Here is a 15,524-nt window from a genome sequence, read left to right as displayed (position 1 = left end):
ATTTCGGGAATTCCTTTCTTAATGCACCTCTACGGTACCTAAGGTACCTGCATGACAAATTTCAAACGTCTTACTTGAGTGGTTTAGATTTTTCATACAAAAGGATTTTCCCGCTAATTCCCGTTCTCGTGGGAATTTCGGGAATTCCTTTCTTTTTTTTTTCATACAAAAGGATTTTCCCGCTAATTCCCGTTCCCGTGGGAATTTCGGCAATTCCTTTCTTAGTGTACCTCTACGGTACCTATGGTACCTGCATGCCAAATTTCAAACGTCTAACTTGAGTGGTTTAGATTTTTCATACAAAAGGATTTTCCCGCTAATTCCCGTTCCCGTAGGAATTTCGGGAATTCCTTTCTTAGTGCACCTCTACGGTATCTAAGGTACCTGCATGCCAAATATCAAACGTCTAACTTGAGTGGTTTAGATTTTTCATACAAAAGGATTTTTCCGCTAATTCCCGTTCCCGTGGGAATTTCGGGAATTCCTTTCTTAGTGCACCTCTACGGTATCTAAGGTACCTGCATGCCAAATTTCAAACGTCTAACTTGAGTGGTTTAGATTTTTCATACAAAAGGATTTCTCTTCACTACTCTGCTCCTATTGATTGTAGCGTGATGAAAAGTATACTATAACCTGTCCAGGAGTGTGAAGAATAATTGTACCAAGTTTCATTAAAATCCGTCCAGTAGTTTTTGTTTCTATAAGGAACATACAGACAGACAGACAGACAGACAGACAGACAGACAGACAGACAGACAGACAGACAAAAATTTTACTGATTGCATTTTTGGCATCAGTATCGACCACTTATCACCCCCTGATAGTTATTTTGAAAAAATATTTAATGTACAGAATTGACCTCTCTACAGATTTATTATAAGTATAAGTATAGATAATCTAAATCGAAATAAAATATGTTTGATGATAGTCATTATACGACTGTCGAGCTTATAAAGTAAAGATCAAATGGCTGCCCTAGTGGCAGGTTTATTTACAAACATGGCTGCAGCGATGTTGCCGAACGTTTCAGCGAGTTTCAGATACTCAAAGCGGTAAGCACCTACCTCTGACTAGTGTTTACACTATTCGTCTCGGCGAACGAGTTTTTATTATTAGTAAATTTTCCATCCCATGCATTGCCAGGGGCACAGATCTGTTTCATGAGTGTTCCACAAGGAAAGTCAAAGTCAGAACCAAGTCATCCCGACTGATAATCACAACCTTAAAATGAACAAGGAGAAAGTGCTAAAACGCAACGTAATATAAACACATTGAACTCACTTTGTAAGGTCACGATTACTAATATGTATATACTCTGAAACCATGTCACATTAACTTTTTAGACAAATTAAACCGTAAGTCTCATTAAATGTCAAATATGATAGTGCGACAGGGTTCTAAAGTGGGTACATGATATTGCTGCTAGTCCTTCTTTCAACAACTAGATGAAGTATGGAGCACATACCTGCATTCTACTCCACTGCAAGTTCTTACGTTGAATGGACACCACAACCCTCCAATAGGCAGTCGAGGTGTGTAACCACTAAATACACATGATAGTGCATTATAAAGTGCTATAATAATAAAGGCTATGAATGTCATGACGTCACTGATTATGAGCAACTTATTGATCTGCTAATGACCCTTTGTGTCCAATCTTCGAGACATAAGTACATAAACACGTGGGTGTACAGATACTGTTGCGATATTCTACACCACCAAGGTTGCCAGAGCAATATTATGAAATAAAAACTTTTTTTATAACAGTTAAGCAGCCCGAATTATGTCGTCAATGTTGAACTTCGCAGCACAAAGCCACCATGATGATATTTGTAGCGAAAGCTTTTAAATTATTATCCATTCAGTAACAGATTTTGAACTGGCTATTGTATAAGACTTTTCCATCAATAACTACAATATACCTAGAGTACGCTCCGTTGGATGACCAGTCTGTAACGTAAAGTAAAGATCTTACTTACTAAAAGTTCATTAAACTAAGGGCACTATTTCACTAGGACACCTCGCCACCACGGTTGTACCACCAACAGAATGTATGTTGTACAGATATCTTACCTGGTTGCGCAACCAATTTGTTACCGGCAACCGAATCTCGAATAATTTCCCGTTGGCGGCGTAGTCTCTGTGAGATAGGGCCCTAAAAGAAAAAAAAAACAAGCGCTGTTCACATGTAGTAGTACACATGTCCTGTTGTCGCGCAACCCGACGCCCTGCGACAGCCAGCCTGTAATCTTCGCATCGTACACTATAATCGTGTCAGATCGCACCACACGTCGTTAGCCGATCTCATTACTTGTAATAACTGATCGACATACAAAGTACGAAGTGGACTATCTACCTACTTTCTTAATGTATATTTCATGAGTAAATGTAGCTACATAAATATAAGCTACTAGCTTTACGCCCGCAATTTCGTCCGTTATTGTGGTAAATACACTATAAACACACACACACACACACACACCACTACACACATACATTCACACTATAAACACACCACACACACACTACACATACGTGCATAATACTATATTACATACACTAAATCCGTCCCTGGGAAGTATCGCATGTCGATCTATCTATTTTTTTTTGGCCGGACAAATGGGGTGCGCTGAAGGCTTCACCCAGTACAACGTTTAAAACAACAGGCCTGAGGGTGCCCAGCTAGGCGCGAACCTCGGCTCAGGGCGTCGTCTGAGAGGAAAAATATTTGAAAGAATTAATCGACCCTAGTGGGTCGATACCGATAAGCGCTGAATGAGGGAAATCGTCGACCACGCCAGCGGGGTCGGTATCAGGGTCTTGAAGTGTTTGGTGTCGCGAGTTGATTGGCTGCTGTCGATCTATCCAATATGGCAATTTTCATTTCATTCACCCCAGCGCAGCTGTTTAGGGCTGAAAAGGTAACGTCAGAGTTACTTCCGCATTTATAATGTTAATGTGCATAAAGTCTGTAAATCTTTTGGGGAGATTTGATTTCTGATTTGTAAAAATAATTAAATCTAGATTTTATCGTAATGTGTAAAATTTAATATTGTCTTATTGTTATTGAGAATTTCATATACCCACCTACTACCTACGTATTCTTAAATTAAGTAAATAAAGGGAAAACTTTCGCTGAAAACAAGTTTGTGTGATGATGTAAACAGGAGAATCCAATTTCACAAACAAATCCATAACTGAAAAATAAGGCGCTATATTTGGTTATAGGTATTATTAAAACTTCAAATCCCTTTACCCATTCTGTTGCTGATAATTTTGAACTGCACTTATTTAATTAGTTACATGAGACATTCATGTTCCTGAATAGCATTAATAATAAGCAACTTGACATCATTAGCTATGGTTGGTTAATAATGAACTGCCCATTCATCGTAAATAGTCAATTGCGTACATAATAAAATCTTGCATATCAGTCGGTAATCCTAATTGCCCGATGACATCAAAATCATAAATTCCATACCTATTAACATGAATAAAACGTTGGAAACATGTTATTTAGCCACAAGTAGTAAAACAGATAGTAAACGTTGTAACGAAGAGGTCGAGAATTTTGATTACCATTGATCATTGTCTGCCGTCGGCGCTTATGAGTTATAGTTACTTACCTATTTACCTCTAGTATTCTATGTAACTACCCACTGCTACTTACTACTCTAAATTAAATAGGTACTTAACTTATCTATGAAAATATTTTTGCCAATTTTTCACTTGTTCTAGTGTTGCCACTTTACGTCGTTTTCAAACCACCAAATGTTCTTAGAATTGGCCCTTCCTGACTAAAGATTAGCACTTCAAGATGACTGAATGAAGTTTACACCCTCGTCTAATATGCGATCGGATGCTTTTATTGTACCATTATTAACAGATTGTGATAGGACATCCTCTTTCATTTTTATTTATTTAATTCAGGCAACTAAGGCCCATACTATATATAACTTAATAGATAAATACCATATTATAATTATAATTAAAATATTAAACTATTTAGGGAATTTATTATTCGTCTTCGCCTCCCTGAAACGTCATAACACCACTCCTTCTGGCCAGAAGTCCGCATGAAGCACGTCTTCATTGTTACTACAGACTGCAACACGGAATATCGCATTACCAGTAACAGTAACAGTTACAGTACCACATTACCTTTGTATCGAGATACAAAGTTCCAGCTGAATAATAAAGAGTCAAATCTAGAATAAGTCATGAGAATAAACAAGTGAAAGCAGAGAAGAAACCTTCATAATGATCGCAAAAACAATAATCTGTATCATCTCTTGTAATCATAAAATCGATTCGATCGAAATAAGAAGTACATTTCGTTTCACAGTTGTTTTTTTTTTTTTTTAGTTTCTTGACGTGACTTATTGCAAGTTTTCCTCAAATGGCATAAACTACTTGGGCGGACAAAAGGGAAGCGCTGAGGGCTCTGACCCTGTACAAAAATTCAAAACGACAGGCCTGTAGGTGTCTAGTTCGGCCTTTTTTGTCGTGGAACTTTGCGCCTTGACGCGTAAAAGTATGGTATCTGTCCATAACCTCTGTAATGTACTTATTTAATTTGATCTTAGAAATGCAAAAGTTCAATATCTCACCATCAATATCCTACGACTAACCATCCACATTCCTAGACATCATGTTAGGCGTGACCCAGAAAGGGATTGTTTTAGAAAGAGGGAAATTTATATGCACATTTCCATAACAGTGAGTGCCTATTTAGGACAATTTCTACGCGGAACGCAGTCGGACATCCATTCAATAAGTCATCTTGGCCGCATAATCAGCTCGTAAGTCATACAGTACTTATTACTTACATGCTTTGTTTTTCTTCCGGCATAAATTATCCTTGGGGAATTTTGGTAGCTATTGTGATGTAGAACGCAGTATATTAGTGTAGGCCCTAGCCTCTTGCATTAATCTAATCATCATCACTAATTTAAGAGCCACGCTCTTGTCGGTGTAGCATTCTCCATGCTGGTTTTTTGGAGAAAAATAGGGCAGCGGTTTCTCTCTTGCCTTCTGCCCCGCAGTACTCTGTCTGACGTGAGAAGGACGACGCCCAGAATAGTCTATTTCAAAGCCGCACTAGGACTCCTATCCTCCGCCTCTGAATAGTACTGGAAGTTACTGCTGCCCTCTGTCAGGTTACAGGTTACAATCCCTGTGACTTGCCCCTTCGGTCCTGCATTGCCATACCGTGGCTCTCATCTCCACGTCTGTAAACGTTGAGGTCTTCACCCGTATCCCTGGGTAAAAGTTCTACGTTATACCCCGTAGGTCTGGGTTCCTATCTGAACTTAGCCACCATCTTACTCCGGCCTACTGCAGTAAGAGGCGACCAACCTGGCGCAAGGACTGGGAATTGCCCCAGTGGAGGGCAGATAAGATGACTCTGTCCGCCCTGGGCCGGATTAATGGTCTTATAAGAAACCAAAATCAAAGTGACCTAACCTAATATACCCATAATATATTAACCTAATATGGAACACAGATAAGTACATTTTTAAGTTATTTTCATAAAGATATTATTCAAGTTTTAATTAAATGTTAATGTTAATAATTTTATTTAAAAATCAATTTTTTGCGGGTCAATCAGCCATACAAAACGGAAAGAAAAAGATTGTAAGTACTTAAGTAAATTAAAAAATATAATAAGTAACTATTTAAAATATTTTTTCTTTCTATCTTTCCTTTCAAGATAATTTGAGCGAAATGAAAGATGACTTTCTCTGAATTAATTACTTAATTAGAACACAAAATAATTATAATATTCTTAAATACTTACTTATAAAATACCGTTGCCATAGCAACGGGGGTTGCCATAGCAACGGAGGTTGCCAGATCTGACGTCAACAGTATTATGGCAAGTGAACAGTAAAATCTCCTTAATAACATTATTGGTGTCTGGCTGAAAATGTATAAAATAATTATTAGAAAAACCATATAAAAAGAAAAAAAAAACAAAAAAGTAAATTTTAAAGGCATCCACTTAATTTTTTCGACAAAGTTTGCCAGTATCACTGATTAATCCGCCTATAAAATATTGTGAAATAGTTTTTATGTTAATAATTTTCGACCTTTTTTTTGCTGAAAACAGGTTCGCGAACTTCACTTCGCATACTTACTTACAGATTTTTATATAAGCATAGATCAACACGAAGGCGGCTTGTAAGTAACACCAATTATTTTGTTGGGTTATTCGTTTTAAAGCAAACCACCACATACCCTTTATTCAGGAGAATAGTTAAAACAAAATCAATTCACAATTTCTTATCAGTGTTACTCGGAACTCGAGGGACTCGTGTGAACCGAGTCGGTGCGAAATTAAACAAAAGGGTGCGAATGCAACGTGCTTGGCCCTTTTTCGGTAAGCTTTGCCGAACGTGTTGATAAGATTTTGACCTTTTTTCAACCCTAATGCATACACAGGCAATGCCAAGGTCCAAGTGTTGCGCCGAGAAGCGGGAGTTGGTATAAAACGAAAACATATCCTCGAGTTTTCACGTGAAGGGGTCCATCAAACTAGATTACTCGAACTTGTGGAATTCGACGTTCTTTGTTTATCCTATGTGTGTATGTATGTACGAACTCGAATATTACAGAACTTGCCAGCTGAAAGTTCTCAGAACCGTCTCTCAATGAATATTGAGCTTTATTGCAATATTCGGTATTCGGTCGTTTATATCGATAAGACGCCACCCAATACTCAACGGATAAACTGACAATAGATTTACGTACTTAACAGTTACTCGGTAATTGATTGCGTAATGGTTAGGTCATGTACATAAATTACTTCCTAATAATAGAACAAACGCTGTAGAACAATATTTATTCACAATTATATCTCTGTACTACACACTTATTATACAAGCAAATGTCTGTAACATCGCTTGAAACTAACTTTTCCTACAAGTATCTTTCTGAAATTAAAATAATATAAAGTTTTAGAACCATTGATGTATAATATAAAAACAGTGCCAAAAAAGTTAAACTGGCAGCACGTTATGATGGCCGTTTTGACATAATAAAGTATTTAGGCGTAGCAATGCAGCCAAGCCCTTTTGCATATCTGCATTGGCGACTCAGCAAGGCAAGGTGGATGGCCTAGGACGACGGTAGAGGGCAAATAGTTATCGTCGGCCAGACACATCACCTGACCTCTCCTTCAGTCGTATCGGTTTTCCGTTCCACAGAAGCAAGGAGAGGTAAGACGAGTGTGTGCGCCTGCGTTTTACACGAACGTCTGCGGCCCTTAATATATCCTGCGGACCTGACCGCTTCACATAGCAATGCGCTCCCTGAGCGGGGCGAACCTCAAAGTGGCCATCGTACCTTGCCGCTAGTTTCGTTCCAGAATCCCGAATGTGAAATGTGACTACTTAGAAAGAATATAAGCATAAGCTCACGACTAATGGCATGATGAACTAAGAACTCACAGCAGAGCCGTGGTGGTACAGTTGGTAGAACGCTTGCCTCTCACTTTAAAGTCGCAGGTTCGAACCACAGGCCTAAACCAATGATTGTCGCATTTGTTTTCGAATTCATGTTTGGATCATAAATGATTATCACGTGCTCAGTGGCGAAGGAAAACATCGTGAGGAAACCCACATTCCCGAGAAATGCATTTTCGGAGGTATGTGACCTAACCTGTATTGGGATGGTTTAACCTTCGCTGGTTAGAAGCTCAGACAGGCAGTCGCTTCTGTAAAAACCGGACCTGTCAAATCTTCAGTTTAGGTAAGCGGACCCTGTGAAAAATGGGATAATGCTAGGGAGATGATGAACTAAGTACCCACACCTCACCGAGCTTTCTGTTAGACCATCGTGATAGGTGGTGAGTCGTATCGCCGTCTCTAATACACGAGCCAACTGTGTTAGATTAATAACTCGTTGGTGCAAGTCCAGTACCGGGGTTCGAGCTGGCGGCGCTGATTGAAAAGCTTACCGGGACTGAACAAACAGACTGAAATTCTTTAAAATGTTGTAAGTACAAGGCGAAGGTGACTGCATTTACTATTTTGTACTGTTGTATGTAAGTATAATTATATTAAAGACACGGCTTAGGAGATTTTCCTGTTGTCAAAGAGTCACTATTTATCTAAGTTTATTGCACACAATCTTAAAGATTCCTAGAAAAAAAATGTCAAGAACGAATACAATGGAGCCGGATGTTTACACTTGCCATATTGCGGTGAAGTCGATACAGTGATGTGAATGATGAAGGTGGGTTGGTAGATGGGAACAGACCATTATTTGTATAGGTCGGAAAATCGGAATGTCGTGCACCATCTACGTTCGAACCCATAGGGCGTCACCAAAATGCACTACACACACTAACATTGCATAAAATAGCATCACGCCTGTATCCCTAAAGGGGTAGGCAGAAGAGTACCAGCCAGCTAGGTTTGTCTCATATAATACAAGGCGAGCCCATAGCCATTTTTTTTGTATTCTATATTCACGTTTGATGGTAATGTGACCTACAATTTTAGCGCTATTTATGACTATTTTGTGACTTTTAATTTTTATTTTTTATTCTTTTAAATTTCATCATACTTACTTAAGGTTTAAGATAATTTATTCCTCAAAAAGAATACATTTGATTCGCTTACTGAGAAACAATCACTTTCATATGAGCATGTTGAATTCATTTATTTTCTATAATTGAGGTTTGCTTAGTTAAATTTATTTTTTACTATTCTGTCTATTTCGAACACATTTCTTATAGTTTTCATGCGAATAAATAAGTACCAGGTACAAATCTTGGAAACCACATAATATCAATTATCTATGATCCAAACATGAATATAAACTCATAAAGTCGAATTCAGGTTTAGAACCCGAGCCGAGATTCGAACCAGGGATAACAAGATGTAAGTCATGCGTTCTCCGAACAGGGCTATAACAGAATAATATTGCTGCCTATATACCTAAGTCTCATTGCTGGACACAAACCTATATTTTCGATGTACTTACCTCTCGTATATAAACTCCATCACGCTCCACCATAGAAATAACGCAAACCCGAGAAAGGTTCCTTTTTTAAATTGGGCCCGGGTTAACTGGAAGAGATCACTTTTAGAGATAAGTCCACCTATTGTTGCGTCTCTATTGTTCTTTGTTTGTTAGATATGTATTTATCTGTGTACAATCATGAATCTGACAAGTTTTTTTGCATGACATAAGTAATATATGTCTGAATATTGTTTTGCATACTTTCTCTTACACTACACAGCTATAATCCTGTACACTGGAGCATCCACTCTGTATTTTTCTTACTTTTCACTCTATTGGAAATAAGCATTTTCAAGAGTCCATACCTACAAATTAGTTCACAAGACATAGGAACTAGACATCAGCGGGCATTTTATCCTTATGTTGTCGTTGTTATACCACCAAACCGCACTAAACGTTTTGCCTCTTCCTTTTTGATGCGAACAGCGAAGGATTGGAACTGTCTGCCGTCCTCTGTTTTTCCAACTCGTTACTCGTTACTCGTTTTCCAACTTGTTATAATATGGGGGTCTTCAAGGCTGTAGAGAATAGGCATTTGCTAGGTAATCGTGATCCACCCTAGACCACATAGTCACTTACCATCAGATGAGATTGTGGTCAAACGCGAGCCGTTGATAATTACTTACATTCGTAGCTATACCTACGATACGATAGGGAACCGGCAAGATAAACTCCTAACTCCTTCTATCTAAGAGCCTAATTAACCGACTTCAAAAAAGAAACAGTTATCAACTTCATCCGTATGCGTATAATATTTTTTTAATATTCATTAGATTCAAAATGCGGAGGTAACGACTATGCTGAATTTCTTGAATCACCACACACACGAATAGAAGACAATAAGTAAGGCATCTAGGTAGTAAGTAGGTAGGTACCATGGTTTTCAGTGAAACGTGCCGTAAGTAGGCGTACTACTTGCATAAAAATAATAAAACGGACAATAGGTACAAGAACCACTAATAGGTACCTAAGCTAATACTTTAAGAATTATTGCATAAATACCAAACTAAACAATGTGAGACTCCTTTGTTTTGCATACCAACTGATGTGAGTACAACAAATCTTTACGACGTGTGAAATATCGAACTTGGCATTATCCATTCATAACTATCGTTGGCGCCAGTCCAAACAATAATAACACCAATAAACTATAATAATAAGTACCCCAATATTGGACAAGGGTCATTGTCAGTTTCACTTCCTCTTCCTCCGAGCTTATCTCATGAAAAGACTTTACGACAGACCCGAAGCAGTAAAAATATAGATAAGTGAAACTGTAATTGTGAATGAAGTGTAAAATGAAAACTGCCAATGAAAAAAGTTCGGGTATGAATCACATTTCTGCAATTTTATATTTTATCTATCATTGTTACTAACCACATACCTTATATATCTATATGTATGTAGGTATTCCAGAGGAGGTAGGGATTAGGTACTACTTAGTGTTGTAGTAATTCTCTACCCTGCTTTATTGCGCATTTATAGAAATAGTGTCAAGTCTGTGCTCAAAGTAGGAAAGCTGCGGATAAAGAATGCAAGCCTCGTGAATCCACTCGCGACTCATAAACTATGCTGAAAAACGTCTGTAGTTATACATATGTCTTCAAAGTTGGTTTTCTGACATTCTCATTGAGCACCGTAAACCTAAACAACACTTTTAACAAGCCGATTACTTTTTCTCCCAAACAAACTGTACCGAGTGGCAGTGAGTGTCGCGGCACCTCCGTTCTGAGCAAACAATATTTCGGACAAAGGGCGGATAGGTGTCGGCGAGGGCTAATGGAGGAGAGTGCTGTACCAACACCGCGATGTGTTTTAAACTGTTTGCTCTTCCATAAAGCTCTCGATGTGTTAGTGACGAGTGTTCTGTCCCGGCACCCGAGTGAGAGATACGGCGCAAGATGCAAACAAGGATCCCAGCTTGTCGTTATGCGTTATTAAAATACGCCCCTGCATTCCTCGCCTCTGTTCACGAACTGGAAACGGGATTTCAAACGTTCTCTCTACAAGAAATCTTTTGGATCTGCGAAATGGGAATTATGTAAATCTTACATTTAAGTAATTACTTACTTAAGTACTTATATGCTACCTATGTAAAACTTGTTTTTTTTTTTGTAAACAATAAGTAAGATAAGATCGTCACTAGACCAAATGTAGATAGATCTAAGTACCTATAACTGTAACAACAAATAAATTAATTCAATGTAGAATGTGTAGTTACGTAATTGAAAACTTACAATATTGAGCTCAATATGAAATACTTAAAAGTAAAATCCACTTTTTGTTCAAACGAAACCTGTAGAGGCACGAGCAGGAGAGGACCTTTTTACCGCGAACTTTATTAACTTTAGCTGCATACTTCTTGTCTTTTGTCTTCATTATGTCGATAATAATGAGCCTTTGTTGTAAGTAAAAAGATCACAAAAGAGCTCAACGGTCAGATTGTGAAATTGTAATGGTTTTAGCAATGTTATCTATTTTCGTTTTAACAACATCCTTTTGTCCTCTTTCAACCGTATGAATCACGATTAGACGTGTCGATTTTTAAAGTTAAAGCGATATTACAGGTTCCCATGATTCAATTTATTCAATACAAAATTAAAAATAAGTATTCCATGCGCTTCTCGTTTCAGTCATGCTGCAGGAGACCCATCCGTGCCGAAGTTTTTAGACATATGTGAACTTTTGCCTCTGTATATCTCGATAGGAATGGCGGGGTCTATATTTATGATTATGGGCAGCAGTAGAGATGCTTCCAAGTGAGGGAGGGGTGAGAGTGAACGTAGGTACCTATAACATTGTCAGCAGTAGAGAATAACTCCAATGAATTTTGTAAAAAAAGGAACACATTTGAACAAAATTCTCATTTCACTTCAATCTTTACCTGCGTAGGTACGTGACGTATCTCCGGTTTAAAAGATTTCCTCAACCTGTCGCCACCTTTTAAGAAACATAACAACTTTAATCTGTCGGTCCCAAACACAAAGTATTCAGTCAATTAAAAAACAATTTACGAAGAGGGAATTATTTAGCATTCACTTCGAATTTATTGAGGTAAGTATGTGGATAAATTAAGAACTCTTTCCGAACAATATTGGTAAGTACTGAAGGTGCTCATTAACATTCCAGCTCGTATATGTGCAGATTGACCTTTCTACGTAGGACGCAAGGATATAGTGTCCGGCGACGGGTGTCTCGCAGATACTTGCCTTGCTGATCGGTAATTAATAACTATTAGTAGTACCGGCTGATTAGATGAGACTCCTGCGATTAAACCCCCTTTAATCCAATGAGACGTTTAGTAAGCCACATTTACATGCTTATAGGTACCTACCAATCCCTGTCGCATAAAGTTTACACAAAGCTTGATTTTTAAAATTCACGTTGCATTATGTAAACTACTAGATAATGAGAATGACGACTCTATGCACATATTAATAAGATTATTCTACTATTCCAATAGCAATTGTAATAAGACTTTCACCTATAACGTGGGCATTCTATTTAGTAAATAAATAGTTTTAGGCGGATGAGACGTTCGTTATGTAAAAATTGACGATTCAAAGTGTAACTATGTTACCTATTAGATATTTTTGAATTTGAATACTTAGAAATAAATCTAATTAGACTGTGTTTCCTAACCGTTTCACGCTTTCCACTTGAGCTTGAAAATATTTTTTTAATTTAAAGCTTAACTTATAAAGATACAAGGTGTAAAGAAGTCAAACCAGTTTGGTGCATGCGTTGCCCTCTAATTGACAAATTGGAATCTTATTAAAATAAAGTTCAAGTTCCTAACTGAACGGGCGCAGACGCAGGCAGGCAGACATGTATGATGTCAGAAGGAGCTCCCGACGAGTGCCGACGACGGCCGAGGGAGCACGACGGGCCGCGCGGCGAGAACAAAAAGTACGGCAGCATTCGAAGCGCGTGCCTCGATGTGTGTGGTCCACTGCGGAGGTCCCACACCACTTTTGATTTATTAAAATCCGATTTTCGCACCCTATTTCATTGGTTTTGCTCGTGTTATCGCGTAAGTTCTGACGCTAATTGATCTTTGTTTTATATTTGACACATTTACCTAGTCAACTTTAGTGCGTTAGGTAAAACCTACATGCTTTCATGCGTGGACCCTACCGAGAGATATGAGGACCGTCTCCCTGAGGTTACATCACTATGGTATGGGTGCACCCATGACCAGTGGTATGGAGGGTCTGGGCTTCGGGAGATTCCCTCAATCATCTCTTGACTCTCCAAAATCTTTTTCCTGTTGGTAATTGGTATTTGCCATCTTCTCTTCTTCTATCGAGTAGATGATAAGATTTCACCAACCCCACCAACTACCATGTCAGGGTTAATATTGCGGCGCCAGAAGCCCCTGACATGGCTCATGTAACGACAATGGCTGTACTTACCTAAATACGAAGCAAGACCAACGTCTTTACGTGCAATCCGAAGCACGAAACCGTTTCAGACAATCAGCCTGCTATTATTCTAAAGAATTTGCCAGTTTTACCATCTCAATACATTGTACGCACCGACTGATGATACAAGTGGGTCTCCTCACGTATTTTTTTATTCATTTGTAATAACGGCAATAAGTATAGTTCAGTCACCAGCCATTTTACCTTTTTCATTTAACATTATTATAAAACAATGCGTCATTTAAAAACTTATTTATAACTTCTTCTATAATTGTACAATCAACCTTCCGAAGCGCCTTGGCTTCGGCACCTATAATAATATTAATCTACTTAAAATAAATAGGTAGATAGCTAAAATGTTGGTGAGCGGATAAACAAATATACAGTAAGAGCACTCGTTTATTTTTGGTCATTGTCTTCCAGATCAGACGCGATGGAGTCATTTTTAGAACCAGCGTCCGCCTTATTCTCAATCTCTTCTTTTTCCTCAACCTCGCTAACAACATTAGCACTTAGTTCTGGAAAGCGAGGCATTAATTCGAACTTATCCAGGTTGTAAGAAGCGTCATCAGGCTCATTCTGCCACTTGCTAGCAATCATCTGCAACGGCTCAAGACACTGTAAACTCTGTTTCACGCGAAGTAGCTCTATATTACACTGGTTCTCCACCTCCAGAAGTTTCAGCCTATAAGCTTTTGCCAACATTTGTTTTCTAATGGCGTTCTTCTTTTCAATTTGAGCCATATTCAAAGTGTTTTGATATTTTTCCAGCTGCTTCTCATATTCCATTAGATTTTCGTCACAGTTCAATTTGCTGTCAACACAAGCACTATACATGTTGCTATCATAAGTGAAATCTGCCAATAGATTATCAGAAGTTGATACGGTGTAATACCCTGTGTTATGGGTAGACATCGTCTCGTAGGGTTGTTGTGCGTATGGTAACTGTTGACCTTTAGTTTCCTTTTCCAGTTTGGCTTTCTCAACGTTCAGTTCGCATTTCAATGATTCTATAATATTTTTGCATTGCGCAATTCTATCTTTAAGCTTAGTCTCATTGTCGTCCATTGCTTGGGTTACATCCCCTGAGTCCGGCATCTGTTGCTCTTCGCAACTCTCATCTACTGCACCGTCAATATTATGAGACAATATTTTACCTTCTGACATTTTATTTTCCTTGTGCTTTGGAGATGTAGGTAAATTATTATCACCAGATGCAAGTTTAATGGGGTCCATCTGTAAATATTGTATAATTTTTTTATTATTCAATAAATCTTTCAAAAAATTTATTTTTATATCAACTAATGTATAGAAACAAGTGAATAACTCAAGAGTATGAAATCATTAATTTTGCTCGTTTATTGAGTTGTCTAAATAATATAAAAACTGAACTCATTGGTAATTAATATTAATCAATATAAATAGAAAACCTTTGCCCATAAAACGTCTACAGTAATTTTGCCGTGTATCCGAACGTGACAACTTTTTTTTATTGTGTTTCTTTTACACATTATAAGTAATCAATTCAAAGTCAGATCATTCAGATCGAAGATTCAGATCCATAATATTTTAATAGATTCGAATAATTATTTATCAAAAATAAAAAAGATGCAAAAACTTTGCACTTTAGTAGAGCACCGATCTATTCCAAATAGCATAGAAACAGTATACTTCAAATAGTGCGCTCTCTCGCTCCTTAATTTTAGTTTTAAAAAAAAATCTTTACTGACATACGTCAATTTGACATTTTATAAAAATTGGCGCGCTTGTCTGTGTGTAGTCTGTACTGTATTCAATAAACAAAGTGTATCTGCCTATTTTCGCTTCGTGTCAGGAAGCCGCTTCATAACTCAAAAGTTTATGCGGACTTTTGAGTTAATTCGTTTGGGGTTCGGAGTAGGAGTCTACTCCGAGGGTGGGGGCTTAGGTTTCATCATCATCACCTTTCATCATTTCATTAATCATCAAGAAGAAAAATACGTCAGACATGGCTGTATGGGCATAGTTCCCTTTGCCTTACCCTTCGGGGAAAACAAAAACAAAAAAAAAAAAAAAAAAAGTAGTCTGTAC

At 37.9% G+C, this 15,524-nt stretch overlaps 1 protein-coding gene across 1 annotated transcript; it reads right to left on the bottom strand.

The window, feature by feature from the left end:
* Positions 1-13,835: 13,835 nt before the first annotated feature.
* Positions 13,836-14,578, bottom strand: LOC126369886 (uncharacterized). The gene has a single exon (XM_050014488.1). The coding sequence runs from the start codon at positions 14,550-14,552 to the stop codon at positions 13,854-13,856; it is 699 nt and encodes a 232-aa protein (XP_049870445.1). The 5' UTR covers positions 14,553-14,578; the 3' UTR covers positions 13,836-13,853.
* Positions 14,579-15,524: the final 946 nt, after the last annotated feature.

Source organism: Pectinophora gossypiella, chromosome 9 (genome assembly GCF_024362695.1).
Source record: "Pectinophora gossypiella chromosome 9, ilPecGoss1.1, whole genome shotgun sequence".
Lineage (NCBI taxonomy): Eukaryota > Metazoa > Arthropoda > Insecta > Lepidoptera > Gelechiidae > Pectinophora > Pectinophora gossypiella.
This window is presented reverse-complemented; position numbering and strand designations above follow the sequence as displayed.

Coding starts and splice junctions, on each gene's coding strand:
- LOC126369886 (XM_050014488.1), bottom strand. CDS start 14,552: ATGCCGGACTCAGGGGATGTAACCCAAGCAATGGACGACAATGAGACT.